The sequence below is a fragment of the Oncorhynchus mykiss genome, chromosome 22 (assembly GCF_057628025.1).
Source record: "Oncorhynchus mykiss isolate SJ-2025 chromosome 22, ASM5762802v1, whole genome shotgun sequence".
In the NCBI taxonomy this organism is placed as follows: domain Eukaryota; kingdom Metazoa; phylum Chordata; class Actinopteri; order Salmoniformes; family Salmonidae; genus Oncorhynchus; species Oncorhynchus mykiss.
Genome location: NC_143043.1, coordinates 7094912 through 7114206, shown reverse-complemented (window position 1 = coordinate 7114206; position 19295 = coordinate 7094912). Strand labels below are relative to the sequence as shown.

The 19295-nt window shown below is 41.0% G+C and overlaps 1 protein-coding gene across 4 annotated transcripts in view; it reads left to right on the top strand.

The window, feature by feature from the left end:
- The window catches only part of LOC110501274 (melanophilin), a 122536-nt gene that overhangs the window by 37742 nt on the left and 65499 nt on the right, over window positions 1–19295 (top strand). For all 4 annotated transcript variants that reach the window (XM_021578696.3, XM_090215239.1, XM_021578697.3 and 1 more), the window contains exons 3-6: window positions 2455–2676; window positions 4758–4897; window positions 6858–6899; window positions 14445–14500. In XM_021578696.3, coding sequence (XP_021434371.2) covers window positions 2455–2676; window positions 4758–4897; window positions 6858–6899; window positions 14445–14500 — 460 coding nt within the window. The remainder of the gene's footprint in view (window positions 1–2454; window positions 2677–4757; window positions 4898–6857; window positions 6900–14444; window positions 14501–19295) is intronic.

Genomic DNA, 19295 nt, shown 5'->3' with positions numbered 1-19295 from the left:
AATATAACTGTTTGGCCATAATGACCATTGTTATGTTTGGAGGAAAAAGTGGGAGGCTTGCAACCCGAAGAACACCATCCCAACCGTGAAGCACGGGGGTGGCAGCATCATGTTGTGGGGGTGCTTTACTGCAGGAGGGACTGGTGCACTTCACAAAAGTCGATGGCATCATGAGGAGGTAAAATTATGTGGATGTACTGAAGCAACATCTGAAGACATCAGTCAGGAAGTTAAAGCTTGGTGGCAAATGGGTCTTCCCAAATGGACAATGACTCCAAACATATTTCCAAAGTTTTGGCAAAATGGCTTAAGGACAACAAAGGCAAGGTATTGGAGTGGCCATCACAAAGCCCTGACCTCAATCCTATAGAAAATGTGTGGGCAGAACTTAAAAAGTGTGTGCGAGCAAGGAGGCCTACAAACCTGACTCAGTTACACCAGCTCTGTCTAGAGGAATGGGCCAAAATTCACCCAACTTATTTTGGGAAGCTTGTGGAAGGCTACACAAAAGGTTTGACCCATGTTAAACTATTTAAAGGCAGTGCTACCAAATACTAATTGAGTGTATGTACATTTCTGACCCACTGGGAATGTGATTGAAGAAATAAAAGCTGAAATAAATAATGATCTCTGCTATTATTTTGACATTTCACATTCTTAAAATAAAGTGGTGATCCTATCTGACCTAAGACAGATTTTTTACTAGGATTAAATTTCAGGAATTGTGAACAACTGAGTTTAAATGTATTTGGCTAAGGTGTATGTGAACTTCCGACTTCAACTGTATGTCCAATGTTAGAATGCAGCCATTATGCTTACATGGAACTTTTCTGTCAGGTTCTACTAACTCTACATGTCTAGTGCAGATAAGGTACTGTATCAATATGCATGGAAATCTCCATGTTTCCAGCTGCTCCCATGCAGCCACCAGCCCAGCAGCCAGTTGTGAACGAATTGGCTTAATGCAGGTTAGAGCTAAACAAGTTAGCTAAAAGTCAGTTTTCAATCAAGAAGCACATTATGACATTTACCATTCCCTTAACATGGATTGTAAATATGTTACGTTTGTCTTTTATTGTTACAAGCAAGCAAGGCTTTTATATTTGGCAAAAAATAAATAAACATATGGTACCGCTTAAAGGAAGCAATAATGCTTCGGTTTTCATCTGCAAAGTGATAGCTTTTTAGCCTTTGGGCTAGTCATGTTGCTGTATATGAGATGGCTCACATGGCCTCATGGACTTGGTTCCCGGGGCCATGTTTGCAGCTTATGTAAAATATATGTAACCACAGATATGAGCCGTGCCTCTCGGGCTTCATAGAAAGCCTTTATAGATACCAGTGCACCTTCATTACTTTGGATAGCCCAAGGATACGCATGCCTTGGTCCATCCCTGAACATATTACAGGATAGGAAAGGGACTGATTGCCGGCTTACAGAGAAATTGGGCCATTGTCTCCTGTGACTGGTATAGAATAATCAATCTACTGTCTGTCCTATCTACTGTCAGTTTGTCCCTCCATTGGCCTTTTCTATGTCTATTCTTCTGTCTTTACTTCTGTCTGTCCATCCATCCATCCATCCACTACAGCAGGTTTCCCCAAATGTGAATTTGGCCCGCAGGTGATTTTATTTGGCCACCTAAGTTTTCTGGGCAAAAAAAAATATATAGCTTTTTTGGGGGGGGTGAAACCTATGATCTCTTATTGATGTCACTTGTTAGATCCACTTCAATCAGTGTAGATGAAGGGGAGGAGACAGGTTAAACAAGGATTTTTAAGCCTGGAAACAATTGAGACATGGATTTTGAATGTGTGCCATTCAGAGGGTGAATGCGCAAGACAAAGTATTTAAGTGCCTTTGAACGGGTATGGTAGTAGCTGCCAGGTACACCGGTTTGTGTCAAGAACTGCAACGCTGCTGGGTTTTCACGCTCAACAGATTCCTGTGTGTATCAAGAATGGTGCATCACCCAAAGGACATCCAGCCAACTTGACACAACTATGGGAAGCATTGGAATCAAAAAGGGCGAGCATTCCTTTTCCTGTGCCCAGCTGTAGAATGCTTTCGACACCTTGTAGAGTCCATACCCCGAGAACAAATTGAAGCTGTTCTGAGGTCAAAAGCGGTGGTGCAGCTCAATATTAGAAAGTCGTTCCTAATGTTTGGTATACTCATTCTATGTGATTGTATACAAATTCAAGCAAGGTTTGAAATTATTATGTTTTAGTCTAATATTATCTGTTTGGGCTTCTTGCGGTCAATTTGCAGACAACAAATTATTTGTAACTATTTTCCGTCCCCTTGACCATCCTCTCAAGAATAAATCAGCCCTCGGCTGATTCTAGTTGATAATCCCTGCACTCTATAGCCTCTCTGCCAAGCTATCCATCATCTTCTGTTTCTATTTCTCTGTCAATCAATTTATCCATCCATCCTTGTGTATTTTGCAGGGAGCTAAAGACGCAGCTAGAGAAGGAGGACACCAAGAGAGAGCTGCTGGGCACTGGGACCAGCCTGACAGAGTCCCACTGCATCCGCTGCTTGCAGCCCTTCAAGTTCCTTGTTAACAGCAAGCGCCAGTGTCTGGACTGCCAGCTGTACGCCTGCAAAGCCTGCAGCCGCTACAACAAGAAGGAGTGCGGATGGGTATGCGACCCCTGCCACATGTCCAGGTGAGCTGGAGAAACATACTAATACTAACATCTCGGTATAACAACCTTCACGCTAAAATATGCTGACATGCTAGGGCCTGAAGCCTCTACAACAAAAAGTATGTCAGCTGGGTGTGCGACTCCTGCCATATGACCAGGTGAACTGAACAAACATGCTAAGGTTAGGACATTAGCACAACAACCGTAATGCTAATATATAGTGCCTTCAGAAAGTATCCACATCCCTTGACTTTTTCCACATGTTGTTGTGTTACAGTCTGAATTTAAAATGGATTGTTTGTAGAATTTTCTTGAAATGAATTAAAAATGAAAAGCTGAAAATGAAAAGCACTTATTCCACCCCTTTGAAATGGCAAACCTAAATAAGTTCAGGAGTTCAAATGTGTTTAACAAGTCACATAATAATGTGTATGGACTAACTCTGTGTAATAGTGTTTACCATGATTTTTGAATAACTACCTCATCTCTGTGTCCCACATACACAACTATATGTAAGGTCCCAGTGAATTTCGAAAAAAGATTCAACTACAAAGACCAGGGAGGTTTTCCAATTCCTCGCAAAGAGGGGCACCTATTGGTAAGATGGGTGAAAATAAAAAAGCAGACATGAAATATCCCTTTGAGAGTGGTGAAGTTATTAATTACACATTGGATGGTGTATCAATACACCCAGTCACTACAAAGATTCAGACGTCCTTCCTAACTCAGTTGCCGGAGAGGAAGGAAACCACTCAGGGATTTCATCATGAGGCCAATGGTGACTTTAAAACAGTTACGGAGTTGAATAGCTGTGAAGGGAGAAAACTGATGATGGATCAACAACATTGTGGTTACTCCCCAAAACGAACCTAAATGAAAAGAAGGAGGCCTGTACAGAATAAAAAATATTCCAAAACATGCATCCTGTTTGCAATAAGGCACTAAAGTAAAAACATCATGCTTGTGGCAAATCCAACACAACACATCAATGAGTACCACACTTCATAATTTCAAGCATGGTGGTGACTGCACCATGTTATACCGTTGAAGTTGGAAGTCTACAAACACCTTGGCCAAATACATTTAAAATCAGTTTTTCACAATTCCTGACATTGAAATGCTTACCCTACTCACTTGGGAGAGTGGGGTAAGTTCAAGGGTTTGTTGAGACACCCCTTGTTTCTAGGAAACTATACACAAAATTAATAATGTGAACAAATATTTAGGAAGAGGTCATAATTTCATGCATTCTTGTGAATGAAAAAAGCACACGGGAAAAAGTGGTAAACAAGTTAGGTCCAAAAAACGGATTTCCACCATCAAATTAATTATTTGGAGTACAGGTTTCATGATTCTTTTATGTAAACCAAAGAACATACTGTAGTTTTGTAAACTGTTCTATTCATCAGTTGGTGTATCTATAAACTTCAATATGAAGTCCTAAACATAACATGAAAGTGCATCCTTGTAGCTTTTTGGGCTAATAAAGTAAAAAAGCTTGCTGTGGGGCAAGTTGAGCCAATGCTTGAGCCAATGGAAAGTTGAGCAAATTGAATTCAAGGCATTATCACTGGGATATGAGGTAACACCATGGCCTGGCCTATGTTAAAAGTGTTAAAGCAGTACAAGTGTTTGTTAGGTGTTAAGCCTATGTTAAGTTTTAAACATGTGTTAACAGATGCTTAAAATTACTAAAAGACAAAGTGATTCTGATTGTGTTCAATTGTGTTTGGGAAATAAAGATAGACATGGGTTTTAAAAAGGTTGTGGTAATATTTGATTCAGTATGTACATTTGTAGGCGTGCTCAACTTAGCCCATACCCAGGATAAGGTATGTTTTTAAAAACTATTATGTAGATATCTTTGTTAGAAAGGATACTATATTTTCCTTGACGTAGTGATGCGTTAATGTAGAACAACAAAAAAGGCTCAACATATACCTCAAGAACATACTCCTAGAATAGCTGCTTCAGATCTAAACCTTGGAGCCATACAGTAACTTACAGTGTTTGTCTATTAAATCTGTCAATGTCTGTCCCTGCTCTGTCCATCCATCTGTCTGTATAGCCAGCCATTATTGAAGTCCTCTCTCTCTCTCCAGGGTCCTTAAGATTGGCACTTTGGAGTGGTACCATGAGAATGTGCGCTCCCGTTTCAAGCGCTTTGGCAGTGCCAAGGTGATGCGCTCGCTCTACAAGAGGTTGAGTGGCGATCTCAGCGCCTCCCAGAGTGACCTGAGAGGTGGGTACTATGGGTTCCATGCCCACACCTGAACAAGCCCTTAGGAGACCCCATCACCCCTGTATAAACTCTTAAGAAACCCCGTAGCACACGGCAGCAGTGCTACAGAGCCCACTAGGTACAGTAGGGTTTATTGTTGCTCAAGATCTGCTGAAGCTTATTGTTCAAATATACAATAAATGAAAAGCTTTATACAGTGGCTGGAAGTTAATAACTTCATGTCATGGTGGATGGAATGTATTTACTGTAGGCTGCATCTATGGTATAGAAAATATCACCCAAAGTGATTACAATGTCAGGTCAGTGGTGTGGTGTATGCATCACCATGTTAACTCTGGAATCGGAAATGATTTAAATCACTGGTCGTCATTTTTTGTAAACACAACTCATAAAATGATGGTGTTTATAACAGCCTATGCAGGCATTTTAAATGTCACCAAAGCACATTTTAAACCAATTCCCTTCTCAACTTACCATTTACACTCTATAAATCCAACATTTGCATGATATCTAACATGGGAGCTTTTGTAATCTGTTAAAGTAACATTTTACCCATCTTTGCATAGTGCTTTTCGGGTGTTGAAGATTTACATGCAAACTTGACTGGAGTGATACACATGACTAATTTGTCCCACTCTGTGAATTCTGAATCATAGGAAATAAGTTTTTCTTTCTTTCTTTCTCTCTTTTCAGTCAGTAAGCCCTTCTCAGGGAGCTGCCTGCCAAATAGGACAGAGGGACTTAATCTTTTCCATCTTTTCTGTTTTTCTGGCTTCCTACAACTGTGTGTGGAGCCGTGTTAAGAGTACTGGAGCACAAAGGCCTGGATTCAGTCTAAATGTCATGCCATTTTATCCTCCACTGACCAACAATGTTAGAGAAACGTTGCCTCCGTTGGTTCCTATATGACTCGATCAGTTCCGGACGTTGCCTACGTTACCAGACTTATTGACATAGCAACGAAACGCTTTGTGTATGTTTGTCTGACATGTTTAAAGTTTAACGCAGTGACGATTGGGTTTAATCCAAGCAAAACTGACATGTTATTTGCCTGATGTTAACTATACAATGGAGTTTACCTGCTAGCAACACCCAAGGCCTCTTTAAAACGATGAGACCAATGATGTATTGGCCCTGACGAGTTTGTGACATTGCTTAAAGGAAAAGGAAATCATGCAAATATGAATTATAGGGAAAAGAGTTAAGTCACTATGGAGGATTGTGGGTAGGATGAGGAGGGAGCTGGTTGGCTGGATCCAGCATGATCACGTCTTGTCTCTGTGTCTGAAATGTCATGTCTTTGGTTGATCCAATCCTGCAGGGTTCAATGGGCCAGATACAGGGCAAAAGAGAACAGACACCGGTTTTGCTTTTTTGTTAAATTAGTAACACACATTTAGGCAAATGTACATGTACACATGTAAAGATATACACAGAAACACCCACACCTACAAATACATATACAAACCTATGCATACACAGTCTATACAGAGTCCACACGCAAGCACATACCAATGTGAACATATTGCTTCACACACACATGCTGCATACGCCAGAACAGTGTGCATGTGCACAAACACACAATCCTTTCTGACAGTGGTCCATGAGGCCCCCAAAGCTCAGAGGGTGTCATCCCCACACCACTGTCTTCTGGTGTACAGAGAGACTATTACAAAAACTTATGTTGAGACTTTCCATTCTGTTGAGGAGCAAAACTACATAAGGTTTCTTAACACATGCACAGTACAAGTCTCATTCTTCACATATGAGCATACATTGAAATAAGCAGCTAAAGCAACAGTGTATCCTTACATTTTATGTTATGTCATCAAGATTATCTCTGATTGTGCATTTATTTACAAAGGGACCATCACTACTGATGACGTCAGGGGCCTTTCTTTTGAATTGTTTGATTTTACCTCAGATAGTTAGTCTTTCTCCCTCTGTCTCTCCTTCCCAGAGCCTCGTGAAGATGACACACACAGCATGCCCGAAAGCCACAGTAAGTAGAGCTCTATGTCTCTGCACAATTATCAAGCACAATGGCTTTGTCCAATGTCATTCCATAGACACTCTACCAAGAACGGCTTGTCTCACTGATCACTCACTCACTCCATCCACATACAGTAAAGAATGGGCTTTTCAGACTTTGGAATCTGATTTCTTGTGAAGCACAAACATATTTTACCCTAAAACCTATTAGGTAATGTTTAAAGTGGATGTATTTTTATCGTTTAGATAAGGGCAGTCTGACAGACATAGATATTAACCAGCTAGCCAGAGCACAATTTGGTTATGGCTTAGGAAATCTGATTAAGGTAAAATATTAAATACAACTTCATTTACATTTATTTGATTGAGGCATTGTCGGCAGAGCCGTGGGCATTGTAGCTTGGCCACTTACCAAGCGCCCTTTGGGTTGGCTGGCACATAGTTAGCCTGTCACACCCCGACACATTGGCAATGGTGGAAAAAGTACTCAATTGTCATACTTGAGTAAAAGTAAAGATACCTTAATAGAAAATCCCTCAATAAAAAGTGAAAGTCACCCAGTAAAATACTACTTGAGTTTTAGTCTAAAAGTATTTGGTTTTAAATGTACTTAAGTATGAAAAGTAAATTGAACTGCTAAAATGTACTTAATTATCAAAAGTAAAATTATTTTTTATTGACAGATAGCCAGGGGGACGCGCCAACACTAAGACTAAGCATTTGTGTTTAGTGAGTCCTCCAGATCAAACGCAGTAGGGATGACCAGGGATGTTATCTTGATTAATGTGTGAATTGGATCATTTTCCTGTCGAAATGTAGCAAGTACTTTTGGGTGTCATGGAAAATGTAATGTAGTAAAAAGTAAAATATTTTCTTTAGGAATGAAGTGAAGTAAAAGTTAACATTGACAAGAATATACAGTTGAAGTCGGAAGTTTACATTACCTTAGCCAAATACATTTAAACTCAGTTTCACAAATCCTGACATTTAATCCAAGTAAACATTCCCTGTTTTAGGTGAGTTAGGATCACTATTTTATTTTAAGAATGTGAAATTTCAGAATAATAGTAGAGGGAATGATTTATTTCAGCTTCTATTTATTTCATCACATTCCCAGTGGGTCAGAAGTGTACATACACTCAATTAGTATTTGGTAGCGTTTCCTTTAAATGGTTTAACTTGGGTCAAAGGTTTTGTGTAGCCTTCGACAAGCTTCCCACAATAAATTGGGTGAATTTTGGCCCATTCCTCCTGACAGAGCTGGTGTACCTGAGTCAGGTTTGTAGGCCTCCTTGCTCGCACACGCTTTTTCAGTTCTGCCCACAAATCTTCTATGGGATTGAGATGGCCACTCCAATAGCTTGACTTTGTTGTCCTTAAGCCATTTTGCTACAACTTTGGAAGTATGCTTGGAGTCATTGTCCATTTGGAAGACCTACTTGCAACTAAGCTTTAACTTCCTAACTGATGTCTTGAGATGTTGTTTCAATATATCCACATCATTTTACTTCCTCATGATGCCATCTATTTTGTGAAGTGCACCAGCCCCTCCTGCAGCAAAGCACCCCACAACACAATGCTGCCACCCCTGTGCTTCACAGTTGGGATGGTCTTCTTCGGCTTGCAAGCATCCCCCTTTTCCTCCAAACATAACGATGGTCATTATGGCCAAACAGTTCTATTTTTGTTTCATCAGACCAGAGGACATTTCTTCAAAAAGTATGATCTTTGTCCCCATGTGCAGTTGCAAACCGTAGTCTGGCTTTTTTATGGCTTTGGAGCAGTGGCTTCTTTCTTGCTGAGCGGCCTTTCAGGTTATGTTGCATTTTACTGTGGATATAGATACTTTTGTACCTGTTTCCTCCAGCATCTTCACAAGGTCCTTTGCTGTTGTTCTGGGATTGATTTGCACTTTTCGCACCAAAGTACTCCTTTCTGAGCGGAATGACGGCTGCGTGGTCCCATGGTGTTTATACTTGCGTACTATTGTTTGTACAGATGACCGTGGTACCTTCAGGCGTTTGGAAATTGCTCCCAAGTATGAACCAGACTTGTGGAGGTCCAATTTTTATTTTTTAGGTCTTGGCTGATTTCTTTTGATTTTCCCATGATGTCAAGCAAAGGGGCATTGAGTTTGAAGGTAGGCCTTGAAATACATCCACAGGTACACCTCCAGTTGACTCAAATGATGTCAATTAGCCTATCAGAAGCTTCTAAAGCCATGACATCATTTTCTGGAATTTTCCAAGCTGTTTAAAAGGCAGTCAACTTAGTGTATGTTTACTTCTGACCCACTGGAATTGTGATACAATTAATTATAAGTAAAATAATCTGTCTGTAAACAATTGTTGGAAAAATTACTTGTGTCATGCGCAAAGTAGACGTCCTAACCGACTTGCCAAAACTATAGTTTGTTAACATGAAATTTGTGGAGTGGTTGAAAAACTAGTTTGAATGACTCCAACCTTAGTGTATGTAAACGTCTGACTTCAACTGTAAGTAGTAAAGTACAGATACCCCAAAGAACTAGTAGTTTAAAATATTTTTACTGAAGTACTTTACACCACCGCACATTGGTATGCCAACAGAGGTATTCGAGTCCGGGACGTTTTAGGTCAATTAGAGTGTTGTGGAATTTATTAGAGGGTAACTTGGTGTATTTTTTACGTGTGTGCACGTGCATGCATAGCATGTGTGAGCATGTGCATGTGTGTTTTAAGCATCTACTGTGCCATTTGTTTGCTGCACGGCCATTACTTAATTTGCACGATCTTAACTTTTACTATCTTTCAATTTTTTGTTGTTTATTTTTTTGCAGAGCAGCTGCTCATCCTTAAATCTTCTCCCACTTACCATCTCTTTTTTTCCCTCGCTCTCTCTATTCCTCTCTCTCTCTCTCTCTTCCTCTCCCTGTCTCCTTGTGTCCTCTGATTCAATAAGCGCAGGATCCAGTAGAACAAAATGTTACTGAGCAAAGCAAGTCACTCATAAACACACTCATAAAAAGAGACTGAGAAACACATTGTGTGCTCGCACTTTACCTACTTGTGCTGCTTTCGTGCTGGCAGACAGAAGCACCATATGATTTGCTCTCTGACGTGTGTTTCTTAAAAGTTCACTTAGCTCCTGCATTTCCCTTACCTTATCTATTTAGAGAGCTATAAAAAGAAACAAACACTATACAGCTACAACATAGAAAAGAAAAGCACCTTTGCGCTAATGCTAAATTAGTCTTTGCTAATATGATAATGTTTTTTGACGTACAGTAGCGCTGAACGATATGGCCAAAATTTCATATCCCTATATAGGTCATTTCATAATCTGATAATGATACGTATCAAATCAACTTCCGGCGCCGACAGAGATGGCCGCCTCGCTTCGCGTTCCTAGGAAACTATGTAGTATTTTGTTTTTTTACGTGTTATGTCTTACATTGGTACCCCAGGTAATCTTAGGTTTCCTTACATAGAGTCTGGAGGAACTACTGAATATAAGAGCAACATCAACTCACCATCATTACGACCAGGAATATGACTTTCCCGAAGCGGATCCTGTGTTCTGCCTTCCACCCAGGACAATGGATCGGAGCCCAGCCGGTGACCCAAAACAACAACGTCGTGAAAGGGGCAAACGAAGCGGTCTTCTGGTCAGGCTCCGGAGACGGGCATATCGCTCTCCACTCCCTAACATACTACTCGCCAATGTCCAGTCTCTTGACAACAAGGTTGATGAAATCCGAGCAAGGGTAGCATTCCAGAGACATCAGAGACTGTAAGGTTTTTTGCATCACAGGAACATGGCTCACTCGAGAGACTCTATCGGAGTCGGTGCAGCCAGCTGGTTTCTTCACGCATCGCACCGACAGAAACAAGCATCTTTCTGGTAAGAAGAGGGGCGGAGGGGTGTGCCTTATGATTAACGAGACGTGGTGTGATCATAACAACATACAGGAAATCAAGTCCTTCTGTTCACCTGACTTAGAATTCCTCACAATCAAATGTCAACCGCATTATCTACCAAGGGAATTCTCTTCGATTATAATCACAGCCGTATATATTCCCTCCCAAGCAGACACATCGATGGCCCTGAACAAACTTTATTTGACTCTATGTAAACTTGAAACCGCATATCCTGAGGCTGCATTCATTGTAGCTGGGGATTTTAACAAGGCTAATCTGAAAACAAGACTCCCTAAATTCTATCAGCATAACGATTGCGCAACCAGGGCTGGTAAAACCCTGGATCATTGTTATTCTAACTTCTGTGACGCATATAAGGCCCTCCCCCGCCCTCCTTTCGGAAAAGCTGACCACGACTCCATTTGGTTGCTTCTAGCCTACAGACAGAGACTAAAACAAGAAGCTCCCGCGCTCAGGTCTGTTCAACGCTGGTCCGACCAATCTGATTCCACGCTTCAAGACTACTCCAATCACGTGGATTGGGATATGTTCCGCATTGCGTCCAACAACAACATTGACGAATACGCTGATTCGGTGAGCGAGTTCATTAGAAAGTGCATTGACGATGTTATACCCACAGCAACGATTAAAACATTCCCAAACCAGAAACCGTGAATTGATGGCAGCATTCGTGTGAAACTGAAATCGCGAACCACTGCTTTTAACCAGGGCAAGGTGACCGGAAACATGACCGAATACAAACAGTGTAGCTATTCCCTCCACAAGGCAATCAAACGAGCTAAGAGTCAGTATAGAGACAAAGTAGAGTCGCAATTCAATGGCTCAGACTCAAGAGGTATGTGGCAGGGTCTACAGTCAAAAAGAAAACCAGCCCTGTCACGGACCAGGATGTCTTGCTCCCAGACAGACTAAATAACTTTTTTGCTCGCTTTGAGGACAATACAGTGCCACTGACACGGACCACTACCAAAACCTGCGGACTCTCCTTCACTGCAGCCGACGTGAGTAAAACATTTAAACGTCTTAACCCTCGCAAGGCTGCAGGCCCAGACGGCATCCCCAGACGCATCCTCAGAGCATGCGCAGACCAGCTGGCTGGTGTGTTTACGGACATATTCAATCATTCCTTATCCCAGTCTGCTGTTCCCACATGCTTCAAGAGGGCCACCATTGTTCCTGTTCCCAAGAAAGTTAAGGTAACTGAGCCCCGTAGCACTCACTTCCGACATCATGAAGTGCTTTGAGAGACTAGTCAAGGACCATATCACCTCCACCCTACCTGACACCCTAGACCCACTCCAATTTGCTTACCACCCAAATAGGTCCACAGACGATGCAATCTCAACCACACTGCCCTAACCTATCTGGACAAGAGGAATACCTATGTGAGAATGCTGTTCATCGACTACAGCTCAGCATTTAACACCATAGTTCCCTCCAAACTCGTCATCCAGCTCGAGACCCTGGGTCTCGACTCTGCCCTGTGCAACTGGGTACTTGACTTACTGACGGGCCGCCCCCAGGTGGTGAGGGTAGGTAACAACATTTCCACCCCGCTGATCCTCAACACTGGGGCCCCACAAGGGTGCGTTCTGAGCCCTCTCCTGTACTCCCTGTTCACCCACGACTGCGTGGCCATGCACGCCTCCAACTCAATCATCAAGTTTGCGGACGACACTACAGTCGTAGGCTTGATTACCAACAACGACGAGACGGCCTACAAGGAGGAGGTGAGGGCCCTCGGAGTGTGGTGTCAGGAAAATAACCTCACACTCAACATCAACAAAACAAAGGAGATGATTGTGGACTTCAGGAAACAGCAGACGGAGCACCCCCATATCCACATCGACGGGACAGTAGTGGAGAGGGTTTTGAGTTCCTCGGCATACACATCACAGGCAAACTGAATTGTTCCACCCACACAGACAGCATTTTCTGTAAATTCAATGAATAAATTGTTTATATAAAATGTGGTCACATGTAAAGGCTTATTTCTTATTGCATTTTGAATTATACTCAACAAATAAAAGGTACTTAGTCATATTTGATTATTTCTCATTTTATTTAAAACTTTTGTGCACATTTTCAATTAAGCATGTAACAAAATATAAAATATGAATGTATAAAATCTAAAAAGGTAAATAGAAAACACTTCAACTTCAGTTGCAAACAAAATAAATATGGGTCTAAAATACATATTTTTTTTGGGGGGGGGGGGGGGGTGCCAATATGCATTTGGTACCTTGAGTCGAGTGTTAGCACCAACTCACGAAACCCCCGTTTCTCGACTGTGTACATTGAGGCCATGTCTTTGCAGATGTAAGTTGTAAAGGCAGCTGTTCTCTCCTTCCATCTTTGTGATTCTTTGCCATATGGTGTGCAAAAGCCTCTTGCAACGTCTGAGTCTGGGGTTTGTTTTGAGCACTCGACTGTAGTGTTTCACATGATTCTTGCGTAGTCAATGTCTCGCAAAGAAGGGCTCCTATTGGTAAAAAAAAAGCAGACATTGAATATCCCTTTGAGCATGGTGAAGTTATTAATTACACTTTGGATGGTATATCAATACACCCAGTCCCTACAAAGATATAGGCATCCTTCCTAACAGCTGCTGGAGAGGAATGAAACCCTCCCAAAAAATCAATATTTAATCAATTTTGAATTGAGTATCTATCAACAAAATGTGGAATACATCAAGGGTATGAATACTTTCTGAAGACACTGTACGTCAGGGCTGGGCAATATGACGATATATATCATGTGATGATAGAGCATAATCTAAAACTATAGAAATGTTTCTATCGTTTATTTTGTTATGTTGCAAATCACACTACGGCAATATTTTTCGTCAATTGGACGACGCTTTGCTTTCTTCCACACCTCCCGTGTAGAAGAAAATTTGCAACACAAACAAACATTGACGAGAGTGAACGTGACACAGAGCACGGAGACACAGAGCTCGTACCTAAAAGAGGGGCTACTTCGGTCGCTTGGACGTGGTTTAGGCATAAAAAGTCTGACACCGACCAGAAACCGTCCTCAGCAAAATATGCCGCAGGCCGGTCCCGACAACAGGCTCAAACATCACTAACCTCTTTTACCACAAAAACCTCCCTGGTCTTTGTGGTTGAATCTGTGTTTGAAATTACCTGCTCAGTTGAGGGAGCTTACAGATAATTGTATGTGTGGGGTATAGAGATGGGGTAGTCATTTAAAAATCATGTTAAAACACTATTAATGCACACGGAGTGAGTCCATGCCACTTATTATGTGACTTGTTAAGCGCATTTTTATTCTTGAACTTATTCATGCTTGCAATAACAAAGGGATTGAATACTTATTGGCTCAAAAAACATAATTCCACTTTGACATTATGGGGTATTGTGTGTAGGCTAGTGACACCAAATCTAAATGTAATCAACGTTAAATTCAGGCTGTAACACAACAAATTGTGGAAAAGTGAATACTTTCTGAACGCACTTTATTATGTAATGTGTGTATGCATGTACCTAATGTATTTAAACGTGCACTGTTTTGCTCAGCACAGTTGCTTTTTGAGAGATAATTTAAGTCTTATGGAATTGAATAAAATAAAAAAAAAATGTAACTCACACGAGACACTTCTCCCTCCTCATCAGATCTCTATGATGAGAACAACATGGACACCGTGGCAGATGGACAACACTACAGAATGGTATTGCCCACTCTCAATTCCTGACTTCTTGAATTACAGTCTTACCTTTTTCACACTACCGAGCCAAGCCAAAGTATACTGGGCTGGCCTGGGTTCACATACACCAAAGTTGCTGGAACTGTTCGCGAAAGGACAATGTAAGAGAAAATATCAGAGCCAGCACAGTATGGTTCGGGTTGGCCCTATAGTGTTAATCAGTCAACTGTGTCCTTGACTGTTTATGTTGGTGGGTAGAAGACATCCCTCTATGGCAGTGTTTCTTAGCTTGGGTCCTCGGGTGTGCCCGAGTGTTGCACATTTTTATTCCAGCCCTGCGATTCAACTAACAAAGGGTCTTGAGGAATAGTGGAATAGTTGAGTCGGTTGTGCTTGTGCTGGGCTAGAACACACATGTGCAACCTTACCCTATGAACAATTATGGGAAACGTTTGTGTTATACTGTACGTTACATATCCATAAAACAAACACAAAATGTAAAATGAACAGTGACTCATTAGTGTGCATACAGCAGTATATCATTTTAAATGTGGCTGGGTCTTCTCAATGGTAATCCATGCTGAAGCATTGAGACCTTGACACATAGTAACATGTATACACAAATGAAAACCTAGTTTCTCTACAGTACCTGCTTTATGTCTAATACGTTTTATATGTTTATTTTAACCCTCATAGTACAGACTGGGGGTTTTGACCCCAGAGGCATATTTTTTATCATAGCCCAAAGATGGTTTATCGATTCTTCCAATATTTCATGACTTTGTCAATCAACTTGTTCTTAACGAATCTAAATCCTTGTTTAGTGTTTCTGTATTCAAATGGATTAGAAACAAGAAAGAAAAGTCCTTTGGGGTCATTTTTCCCCAGCCAAAAACACCTAATTCAGCCTATAGTTATTTGGTAAATAGGACCTTTATTTGAATCTAAGTTTATCTGGGTACATAATTACCAGCTACCCTCTAAATGTACACATAGGGATCAGACCTTCTATTGGTGTGTATTCTCAGATAAATAGTTTTTCTACGGTAAATGTTATATAAATACCAGAATTCCCAAAATATCTTCCAATATTCTATATTTGCAACTTGTTGAAATTGTTGATATGATATTTGGGTTGCTATAACATTTAGTTTGAGCATGCTTTTTGAATCATCTTGCCATAGGCTCAACCACTCCCATTGTTTCAATGACAGCAATGCTAATGCTAGTAAATAAAGAAAACAAAGGCATATTCTTTGTAATTTCCTTTCAGGATCAATGGATGGACTTTTGTCAATAAAATTAAGTATATTAAAAATGTTGGTGTACCGCCCCAAAATATGGCACAATTCTAAAGTCAGGCTAAAGTCAGGCTTTATTTGGATAGTCCATCTGTAGATGCTGTACAGATGGTCATACTATCTGTTGATAAGCAACTGCTTCCTAAGGTTATGGTTAGGTTAAGGCTTAAGGTTAGGTTAGGGTTAGTAGATAGTTAGTTGAAATGTTACTGATAGTCTGTAGATCTCTACAGGTGGCATGTCCAAATAAAGTGTTACCAAAAGCTGTACATTATTTAAGGGGAAATATATATTTTCATTTGACAGAATATACAAATGACCTGTAATTTAGCCAAAATATGTCTATTTTGGTTATTCTTTATTTCTGATAAAATGATTTCTAGTAATGTTTTTCTAAGAATGAAGTTGATATTTGGCTATGATTGTTACTTTTTCAAATAGTTTCTTCTTGGGGTCAAAATGATCCCAGTTGGTAATCCATGTATGTATAATATGTTGGTAGTATGAGGGTTAAGTTGCTTGTACAGGTCTTCTTGAGTGTTTGAGACACCTTAGTTCATGTTTATGGTTGAGACATCCCTGTGTGCAAGTAAAGGCGAATTCAGACTTCAAAAAGTGGACATGTTTGTACAGCCGCCTTAGCCCATAGTTTAGGAAAGGATGAAATGTTATATCAACAATAAGTCATTTAATTGGTCCTACTTGAAAGATATGTGGTCCTGTATGGCTCAGTTGGTAAATCATGTCACTTGCACTGCTAGGATTGTGTGTTCGATTCCCAGGACAACCCATATGTATACACGCATGACTGTAAGTTGCTTAGGACAAAACAATCTGCTAAATGGTATAAATATTATATATATTATGTAGCATCTTCTGTATCATTGGCCTAAGCTAGGTGATCTAAACCATCTAAACTCATCTTTATTTATATTTTAAAAAATATATTTTAAAAATCCTAATTTATATTATTATTTTTATTTTTTGTGGTATCCAAATGGTAGTTACAGTCTTGTCTCATCGCTGCAACTCCCGTACGGACTCAGGAGAGGTGAAGGTCGAGAGCTGTGCGTCCTCCGAAACACAACCCAACCATTGCATCTTGACACAATGCCCACTTAACCCAGAAGCCAGCCGCAACAATGTGTCAGAGGAAACACCGTGCCATGTCAGCGTGCACTGCGCCCGGCCCACCACAGGAGTCACTAGTGCGCGATGGGACAAGAACATCGTTGCCGGACTAACCCGGACGACGCTGGGTCAATTGTGGGTCTCCTGGTCACGGCCGGCTGCGACAGAGCCTGGACTCAAACCCAGAATCTCTAGTGGCACAACTAGCACCTCGATGCACTGCATTAGACCACTGTGCCACTCGGGAGGACCCTTCATGTTGTTTAACAGTTGAGATGATTTATATATCTGGTCATTTTTGCTGACCCTTAACCCTGATGAGCAGCTGGTCAGGGTTAAGGCATTGCAGAGTCAGCGCTGGCCCGGTGCATTATTGGTGAATAAATACCAGGCTGTCATAGATCATGACTAACATTAAAGAGTGCCAGGTTGTATCCCAAAAACCCTTATTTTAACCAAAGCCCTTTGGGCCCCGGTTAATAGTAGTGCACTACATAGGTAATAGGTTGCCTTTTGGGACGCAAGCCCCAGAAACGTCAAGTGTATGAGAAAGTGTGAGAGAGACCTTGAAGTGTCTCCTGCTGGTTTTTGTTATGATTGTCTGACAGTCTAGATTGGTTGTTGAGTTCCAAATCACAATAAATAACCAAAACGAAGCACTTTCTCTCATTGTTGTCTGCTGACACAATAATCCTTGGCTTGTATTTACAGTGTTGAGTAGGAGTGCTTATCTAGGATTAGTTTTGTCTTTTAGATCATAATGAATAAGATCACATGGACAGCGGGGGGACGCGAGCCCATATCCACAAAGCATCTTAGTGTAGGATTGCTGATCTAAGATCAGTTTTTCCTTTTAAACCATAATTAATTATTAAAGCAGGGGACCTGATCCTAGATCAGCACTACTACTCTGAGATGCTTTGTGAATATGGGCCATTGTGTCAAAGTTTAGAAATGTAATACCACATATCAAATCAAATCAAATCAAATGTTATTAGTCACATGCGCCGAATACAACAGGTGTAGTAGACCTTACAGTGAAATGCCTACTTACAAGCCCCTAACCGACAGTGCAGTTTCAAAAAATACGGATAAGAATAAGAGATAAAAGTAAGAAGTAATTAAGAGGAGCAGTAAAAAAATAACAATATATACGGGGGTGCCGAGTCAATGGACGGGGGCACCGGTTAGTTGAGGTAGTATGTACATGTAGGTAGAGTTAATTAAAGTGACTATGCATTTTTCCTGTAGTCCACAATCATCTCCTTTGTCTTGATCACGTTTAGGGAGAGGTTGTTGTCCTGGCACCACATGGCCAGGTCTCTGACCTCCTCCCTATAGGCTGTCTCATTGTTGTCGATGATCAGGCCTACCACTGTTGTGTCATCGGCAAATTAAATTATTATTTTAAAAGAATGTCACCTTTATTTAACCAGATAGGCCAGTTGAGAACAAGTTCTCATTTACAAATGCAACCTGGCCAAGATAAAGCAAAGCAGTGCGACACAAACAACAACACAGAGTTACACATGGAATAAACAAACGTACAGTCAATAACACAATAGAAAAGTCAATAAATAGGCGTAGTGGCGAGGTAATTACAATTTAGCAATTAAACACTGGAGTGATAGATGTGCAGAAGATGAATGTGCAGGTAGAGATACTTGGATGCAAAGCAGCAAAAATAAATAAATAACAATATTGGGATGTACAGGTAGGCTATGTACAGGTGCATTGATGTATACAGAGAAAAGAGTCGGCCCGAGAATTGAACCCTGTGGCACCCCATAGAGACTGCCAGAGGTCCAGACAACAGGCCCTCCGATTTGACACACTGAACTGAGAAGGTGAACCAGGCGAGGCAGTCTTTTGAGAAACCAAGGCTGTTGAGTCTGCCGATAAGAATGTGGTGATTGACAGTCGAAAGCCTTGGTAAGGTCAATGAATATGGCTACACAGTATTGTCTTTTATCGATGACGGTTATGATATCGTTTAGGATCTTGAGCGTGGCTGAGGTGCACCCATGACCAGCTCGGAAACCAGATGGCATAGCGGAGAAGGTACGGCGGGAATCTAAATGGTCGGTGATCTGTTTAACTTGGCTTTCTGTTAGAAAGGCAGGGTAGGATAGATATAGGTCTGTAACAGTTTGGGTCTAGAGTGTCTCCCCCTTTGAAGTGGGGGATGACCGCAGCAGCTTTCCAATCTTTGGGGATTTCAGACGATACGAAAGAGAGTTTGAACAGGCTAGTAATACAGGTTGCGACAATTGCGGCATATAATTTTTTTGAAAGAATGGGTCCAGATTGTCTAGCCCAGCTGATTTGTAGGGGTCCAGATTTTGCAGCTCTTTCAGAACGTCAGCTATCTGGATTTGGGTGAAGGA